The following is an 8,475-nucleotide window of genomic DNA, read 5'->3' as shown; positions in this document are numbered from 1 at the left end:
AAAATTTTTAAGAGCAAAGGTCCAAGAAAACACAACCCCCAACAGGATTCTGTGGTGCAATATGTACTGTTTAGGGTTAAAGAAATAAACGAATTATGCTAGAATTGTCAACGTCAATAAATGTAAAATAAAACAAATTTAATTTTAATATAAATCATATATAAATATCAAAATGAAGTATCTCCCATATAAAATATTATTAATTTGTTTTTTAAATTACGGTTTATCTGCATTTGCTTTTGGGCCCGATCAATGCATAAGTATATGTAAAAGTGCAAAATTACCCACTTTAGAACTGGTAAGTAATTATTTACTAATAATTGTTGTTATTTACTGGATACCGTTTTATTTAAGGATTTCTATGAACAAGTAGTTTGCCAAAGGGGGTGCAGATTTTTTAACATTATCAAGTACAAAGATGTACCCAACATAAATCAAACAAGGAAAGAATGCCACATCTGTAAGTACTACTATTAAAAGAATACTATGTAATTATTAATTTACTGCTGAATTTTATAGCATGTGAAGAATCATATATTGTTAAAGAGGAGAAGGATATATGCCAGAAAGGGTGCAATTTGATGGCAAGAGAACAAGAGGTATGTTATTAATAAATTTGTTTGTAAAATGATAAAATTTGGATTTGGAGAAAAAACAACTTTATGAGACTTCCCCCAATGTTTGTGTTTTCAATCATATAGAGTTGATTTGAGGACAATTAAAACCAAGTATCAGATGTGAAAATACATTTTCTAAATTTGATAAGATGGTAGTTGAGGTAATTAAAGTATAGTCCAGTTGCTCAGCTCAAAATATATTGACAGAAAAATTCCTCCCTCTCACTATTAATAGCTCAAATATACTTAATGTTGCAGACTTCTTTTACTGAAAAAAGAAGAATAATCATGAATAATGGGAGTGTATATTTATTAATGTTTAAAAAACTTTCCATTTGTAAAAAATAATCTATAAACCACTATAAAATCTAAAAAAAACTTTTGTTGTAATTGATGCAGTGCAGTATGCAGTTTATTTTGGTAATAAATTGCACATTGAATATTATTTTGTTTAAATATTGGCTATGAGCGTCCCTGTAAGATGAAATGTAAATAAAAAATGGTAAAAATTAATTTTGTCATATATAATTTGCCCTGCTTTAATGGTAAATACCTAAGTAAAAATAAATATTTTTAATTACCAGAATAATAAGCTGCTGCTTTATACATTAAAGCAGAAATATCAAAACTTACAAATCTAAGCTTTCTACTATATTTCTTGCCACAACTATACCTATATGGTAAACTAAATATGTAAATTATAAACATTTTGGGTTTAGTTAAAACAGGAAATATAGCAAATGGGCTAGCTCCCAAAATCGATAATATCGAGACCATACACACACACACACACACACACACACACACACACACACACACACATAAAATTTTTGTTTATGTTGAATTTTTATAGAAAGGGGAAAACTTGAAAGAACAAACTAAGTTCTTATACCCTTTAAATTTATTCTTATTATTAGCTATGAAGTATTAAATAACAATTTTTTATGTTGTAGACCTTTATATCTGCTTTCATTATCGAAACTGAAAACAGCATTGTTTTGGCGAGCCCAGACAGGGAAATCGAACTGGATTTACTTTCTGACCCTAGCATAAAGAGCCAGCTGGAAATTGGTTTCAACATTGACTACAAGATTCCTGCAACTAACATACGGACGATGCCCATAGAAATAGAAGAAGAGTTTAAAGTGAAGGAGACAGGAGATTGGTTGGACTGTGCTTCTCGGAATTCCGGAATACCAAGATGGATACTTCTATCGGCCATATTAACTGCTGTCTTAATTGCTCTTTGGCTCAGTTTTTCATCTGAAAAAAGAAGCGGCTCCGAAGATGACATTCATGAAATTGATATTCCTGATGATAAATTGATTTTAACCAATGACGAGTTACCTTTAGCTAAAGATGAAACCATTCTCTATTTTGGACCTGTAGTTTCCGATGTAATTAACAAAGAAGCGCCACCCAAATACACCGCTAGGAGTGAAGAAGTTTAAGTCATTTTTAACAATAATTGGTAGCTATAACTTTTTAATTATATCCAGCGAGTGGTAATAATTATTTTTGTCAAAAGATGTGAGTGAGTGTCATTGATGTGTTCATGAAATTATTATCTTAAGCCAATATTATTATAATTGAACGCTGCCGTTTTAATGTCTGCAAAGAATTTTTGTGATTATTTTGTTAACTACAAAAAAGCTTTTCACAAGGAGAGACACAACAAGCAAACTATCTTAGTAAAGAACTTGGCAGTAAGCAGTCAGAATTGTAGAATGATTGATAGTTGTTTTATAATCAAACAGCCATTATAACACTGGAAAAAGGGATAAGGAGGTACTGAATATTTGGAGCTTGTTATCTTAGCGTTAGATGCTTTAGAAATATGATTCTAGAGGAAAGTATTAACGATATCTTGGATTGAACAATTCATCAATGAGAAAGCTTTAAAATTAACTACTATCAATTATTATTAAATTAAATCACTAACGTGATTACAACCTATGTTACCTCTTTCTTTTCTTCTGCTCATAAGACCTTGAAGTACTTGGTCCTAGGACCTTTATATTAAATCCTTTCTTTTTCATTAAACTTGAACAAAAACTTTTGTACTCTAGATAAAAGCCAATAACGTTTTATGAGGAGTTTAAGGGACTATTACCTTTTAGAATGCTAAAAAATGGCACATTTTCAACAATTTTTTTTGTATCTTATCTATTATATGTGGCAATCAAACTTTTTTTATATTATTATAAAACTGTTGAAGATAACAATTTTTTTCCATTGTTCTTGTATTTTAAAGGTGGCGCCAAAAATTTTTCGTCCAAAAATGACTGCTCCATGGCATAGACGACCGACTAGATCCGGAGATAACTGTCCGCCAATTTTAAAAACGTAGTTTTTCTCAAGAACTTTAATCTTCGGATCTAGCTGGTCGATGTATTTGGTTTGGTTTGGTTTTCTCTATGAAAATTTACCATAATTTGACCAAAAAAAGAAATAATAAAATTTTGTGACTAAAAAATTTGAAAAAAGATCAATTTTTTCAAATGCACGCCATTTTGTTTTTTTTTTAAGAATTTTCAATTTTTGTAGTAAGCTATCACATAAGAGAACTTCTTTTTTAAGCCCTTCTCGAATTTTATGATTCAGATATATCGTTCCAAAGCATGGAGCAGTAGTTTTTGGCACCATCTTTAAAATATAGAAACAATAGAAAAAAAAAAAGAAAAAAATATTTTGTAATCTTCCAAAGTTGTATAATAATATAAAAGAATTTTAATTATTGTCATATATAATAAATAACGTAATATTCTCGACGGTAATAATACCTTAAGAAATTGTCCTGACTATACAGGTCATAATTTGGTGACATCTCCTCAAATTTAGTTCCCGCTCCAGCGGCAGTCAAACTGGAGCTTAGTATTACCAATCACTTCGCCCAGAGTCCTTTATTTTGTTTTCCAAGGACAATGGCACTATCAGATCCCCCCTTTGAATGTTTGAAAGCCGGTACACATTTGGATTTAAGGAATTATTCAATCTTAAAGTCTTTCCACTTCGGTGTTTCTTAAGAAAGTTCTGTGTGTTGTAAGAGAATCTTCTTTATCATAGATCAACTCGAAGTATCCGTTCATAATTCGTGTTTATATCGAGGATACGATTTTGTCGGGTAGTTCTTGAGTTATTATTGTTGTTATTCCCTATCTCTATTAGAACAGTTCTGTAAGTTATATCGCCAAAATCGTTTGAGGAGGAAATTACAGATCTGTATCGTATTTTGCAAGGAATATGGAGCTATTGGTAGTCTACATAAAACCGTCCATCTAAAGTAAATTTTTTATGATAGTTCTTGTTAGGCATGCAACTGCCATGCTTCGTTGAGCATGGTAGACTACGTCTGTGCCTTTCGTGTTGCTATTCCTCTTTTGATTCCCTAGCTCAAACGCAATCATCACGTCAATGTGAAACAGCACGAAGAATAAACAAAAACTCGGTACATGGTGCGCATGTCTAGTACTATAAGTGTTCTCCTAATCGTTAATTTTATTAACGATGGCTTGTAGACAAAATCCCTGAACCTTCTAGTAGTCTATTCTTTAAATTTGACTACCACAGAATTGCTGTTGATACATTATTTTGGCGATAATTTGTTTTTTATTTCATGTACACATCACAATTCAAATATAACTATTTTAAAGGCTGTTCTGCCATCTTACAATTGATCTCATTTGTATAATGTTAAGGTATTTTTGAATAACAGGAAAAATCATAGTTAATATATTTATTATTTAAACTCATAGTTAATTTATGTATTATTAACACTTTCGCTGTGGAAGCCGTCATATGGCATCTTATTTCTCAGTCTGTTCGGACTGCGCCATTTGAAGTTATCTTTGTATTACATATGCTATCAAAAAAAGTTCATTCCGCACAGTAGAACGTTCTGAAATAAAGTTCCGCTGCGAAAGTGTTTTAAACTAGATATAAATCTGTTATAAGCTCAAATGTGCATCATACTCCATTCAATCGCCATCAAATATTACACAACACTAACAGGAAAGTGTCAAAGTTAAAAGCCTTTCATGTCTTACGCTCGACGCAATTTAATCCATAAGTAAATTTCCTGGTAAACTTCTTTTTCTTTCTTTAATACATACGGAACATTTTTTGACGGCGACCGGTTAAAAAGTGAACTTCACTAATTTATTACAACGTCGGTAAGAAAATGGGCTGTGTATTGAACGATACCGATATATTTTTATCTTCAGTTGTGTTTGTTTTTTAAGTTATCCAAATGGTGATTTTTAATTTTGACTATTCCGTTTACCAGCAGTTTCCAAGAACAATCGTACACTTGTTTAAAGAACATATCATTTCTCTTGATTATTTAAATAAAATGACATTATTTCTCTACAACTGTGTACTTTATTATACAAAACCGGTTAACAACGTTTTACAACAAAGTCTCAATATATTCTCTGATCTAGTATTATTTTAGAAGAAGAGGTTGACATAAGCATAAAATTAAATAGTGCACAGTACCACAAAACTATCATTTTTCGATTGAACTCGATGTAGTGTAGAGACCAGGACTGTTTCGTGGTCGATCAAAGTCCACGGAGTTTCAGAGTGTATTTTGACCCTATGGATTCGAATTTCAAACTTGTTTTTGCGTCAGAAGTGACGGGGATTTATTAAAAACAATTTAATGGCTGAAATGATTATTATAATGGAGAACTAATCGCAGAAGACAACGGCCTAACAACCCGAATAAACAGTTTAACAAGTTAGACGATGGCCGTGAAAGCCTAACGCATTTTATTAAATGATTATAGTTCGTAAACTAACACATATAAAGCATTTCTGCAAAATGCAATTTGTTCCTTTAAAAAATCCTACAAAATAATATTTGGTAAACCTTGATCTAATGATTATAACCGGAGATATTGCAAAATTAGTGCAAATTCATTGCAAAATTACGGCATTTAGGCGATTTTTCACTCGTAACTCGGCTGCATTTTGAGTAAAATAATTTAAATTAAGGGAAAAACTTCCAGGTTTATAACTAAACCTTAATTATAATCGCAATAATATTTATAACAATGTTGTAACATTATAAACGGATATTTTTAATAAAAAAAGGTATATAATTTGTTTATAAGGTTTTGAAATGAATAATTCTCGAATTTTTGGTTAAAAATACCTGAGAAACAATTTACAAACATTACTTAATTTCAAAAAAATCAGTTCTAATCGTTAAAAACCACTGTCTTTTCGAATGTTTGCAGAATTTCTAATTTTTTTCGATCATTTTCTGTACTGCTTAATTTAATGTTAGGTTGATCTTTTTGACAAATCATTCACAAATTCATTTAGGTATGTTATTTTCCATACTTTCATTGAACACAGAAACTTTTTTCTAAATGTATGTTCTTGACATATGATAAGTAGAAAGGTAGCCACTTGGGTGCATTTTTACCTTTGACCGCCGCTGCTTGAAGATATTGCAGACTTGCAAAAGATAATAATGTTGCCACACACGTTTAAAAATCATTATGAATACAGAGGTTTACAACATACTAAGAAAGTTTTCTTCCATTAGGAAGTTAAAGTACGTCAAAACCGTTTGTAGTTGTATGCCATGAGGCAATCAGTGGTCGAAAAAAGAAGGATCTTGTGAGTATGTACTTTTAATGCTTTTTAAATTTCATAGAGCTGCTAAGAAAATAGTTATCTGATGTGATAACTGTTCCAGTCAAAACAAAAACTGGTGTTTGTACAGTTTTCTTGTAATGATTCTAAATTTTTCTGAAATGAATGCTGAGACCGCCACCCTCAACTACCTTGAAGCTGGCCATATATTTTTGTCGACAGCTAGCTTCCATCATAATGTGGAACAATCTCTAAGAAAGCAAAGTACAACTTATGACTTCCAAGACTTTTGTAAGCATTATAAAAACGTCTGAACACTGCCAAACTGAAATATGGTTGATATTTGCGGCTATATTCAGCTTGAACTTTCGTTAAAGTTAACCGAATTATGTTTACTTTACGAAGCTACAGCTATTCCTTTTTATCACATTGTGTTACATCACTGACTGACTTTGTTTTTGATTTTCTTGTAATCGGTCAACTTCAATGTACTTTCTGCCAACTATGAATATCGACATTGCACTGTAATTCCCAGACGCCGCACTTACCGAAGCATTGTCTGTACAATATCGTATAAACGTTTTAAATTTATTTAAAACTCTGACAACTGACTTATACTTTAATGTATATCATATTATATCCTGTGATTTTTCCAGTTATTCTCTATTTTTTCTACTTTGGAAAGTGAGAAACTGTACTGACTGGTGTTGTTTGTTATCGTGCTTGTTTATTATTACGTAATCTTGTAATGTTTTTATTTATTTCTAGGTGTAATATTTACTACTATGTGATTATTGAATTTACCAAAGTAATTAATAAATCGTAAGCAATGTAAAGTAAATGTTGTTCTTTGTAAATTATTGAATTCTCTACAGAACAAATTGTGTATGAACAAGGCAATTGTTGTTTTAAACTTAGACATAATAAAATTAATTATCTATTTATATTTTTGTGTTTTCTTTCTTTGATTTCCACTTTTCTATTAATAAAGTATTGAAAATAAGGTTTAAAATCAACTGAAAAAGAAGTAATCATCTTATGTCCTTGTAAATTACCGCTATAACATTAGAACCGAAATGAACTCTGCTACTGGTGAACGAAGACTTCCCGAAGAACGAAAAAAATCTTCGTAAATGAAGACTTTCTATTACATATTCCACTGACATCTATCTTCTTCTATGGCACTACAGAAAGGGCTTGTGCGCCGCTGTTTACTGTGCCATCCCAGCGCTTTCTTGGCTTTCCAACCGGTCTCTTTCTCTGCATTCTAGCATTCAGTGCTCTTTTTGGTAGCCTATTCTCTCCCATTCTTGTCAGATGTCCTGCCCATGCATTCTTTGTATTCTAATAAAGTCTGACAGTGGTGCTTCCTTTTAAAGTTGATAAAGCTCGTTGTATCGACTTCTGAAGATTCCGTTTTCCCTCACAATTCCTAGTATTCTCCTCAGGACCCATGCTTTACTACCATAGCATGCTATTGGTCGAATTAAGTTTTTATAGATTCTCATCTTTGTATTTCAGTGGATATTTTTAGAGAGGGCAAAATAAGCTCTGTTTGCCTTCATGTATAATGTTTTGTGGGACTAGGGACTATATTTCTTCTGGTCTGTATCATTATTTTTGTTTTTTCTGTGTTAATTTCCAGACCTAGCCTTTTTGTTTGCGTTTTTAACTCTGCGTATGTTTGCTGTGCTCATGTTGATGTTCTACTCATAATATTAATATCGTCGGCATAAGCGGCCAGTTGAGCCGTACGGTTATTCAGTAGGTTTCCTCGTCCAGTTTGCATTTGCCTAACCACATACTCCAGTGCCAGGTTAAACAAAGTTGGGGCCAGCCCATCTCCCTGTGAAATTTTGAAAAAGTCTGTCCGGTGGTTTTGTATTCGTACACATGTCTAAATTACATCCATTGTGGCTTTAATAAGTCTAATTAGCTTGTGTGGTATTGCCAATGCAGTAAATATATTGTAGAGTTTGGTCCTTTTGACTGAGTCGTATTCCTGTTTGAAGTCTACAAACACGTTGTGAATATCAATGTTATGTTACCATGATTTACTCTAGATCTGTTTTGACTATAAATATTTGATCCAGTGACGATCTTCCCCGTCGGAAGCCCGTCTGATACTCTCCAATAATATTTTCTGCTAGTGGTTGGAGCCGCTGGTTTATAATATACGTGAGGACTTTATATGCTGTACATAGTAGAGAAATTCCACGGTTGCTTTTGCACTGGAGTTTGTCTCTTTTTT

At 32.0% G+C, this 8,475-nt stretch overlaps 1 protein-coding gene across 1 annotated transcript; it reads left to right on the top strand.

Annotated features, from left to right (window-relative positions):
- The first annotated feature begins 148 nt into the window (after nucleotides 1-148).
- On the top strand, nucleotides 149-7,170 carry LOC140440224 (transmembrane protein 59-like). Its single transcript, XM_072530577.1, has 4 exons — nucleotides 149-298; nucleotides 355-460; nucleotides 520-599; nucleotides 1,571-7,170. The coding sequence occupies exons 1-4, from the start codon at nucleotides 173-175 to the stop codon at nucleotides 2,066-2,068; spliced, it is 810 nt and encodes a 269-aa protein (XP_072386678.1). The 5' UTR covers nucleotides 149-172; the 3' UTR covers nucleotides 2,069-7,170.
- The last annotated feature ends 1,305 nt before the right edge of the window (nucleotides 7,171-8,475 follow it).

This window comes from Diabrotica undecimpunctata, chromosome 4 (assembly GCF_040954645.1).
Source record: "Diabrotica undecimpunctata isolate CICGRU chromosome 4, icDiaUnde3, whole genome shotgun sequence".
In the NCBI taxonomy this organism is placed as follows: Eukaryota; Metazoa; Arthropoda; class Insecta; order Coleoptera; family Chrysomelidae; genus Diabrotica; species Diabrotica undecimpunctata.
Note: the sequence above shows the minus strand (reverse complement) of the source record. Positions and strands in the feature narration are given on the sequence as shown.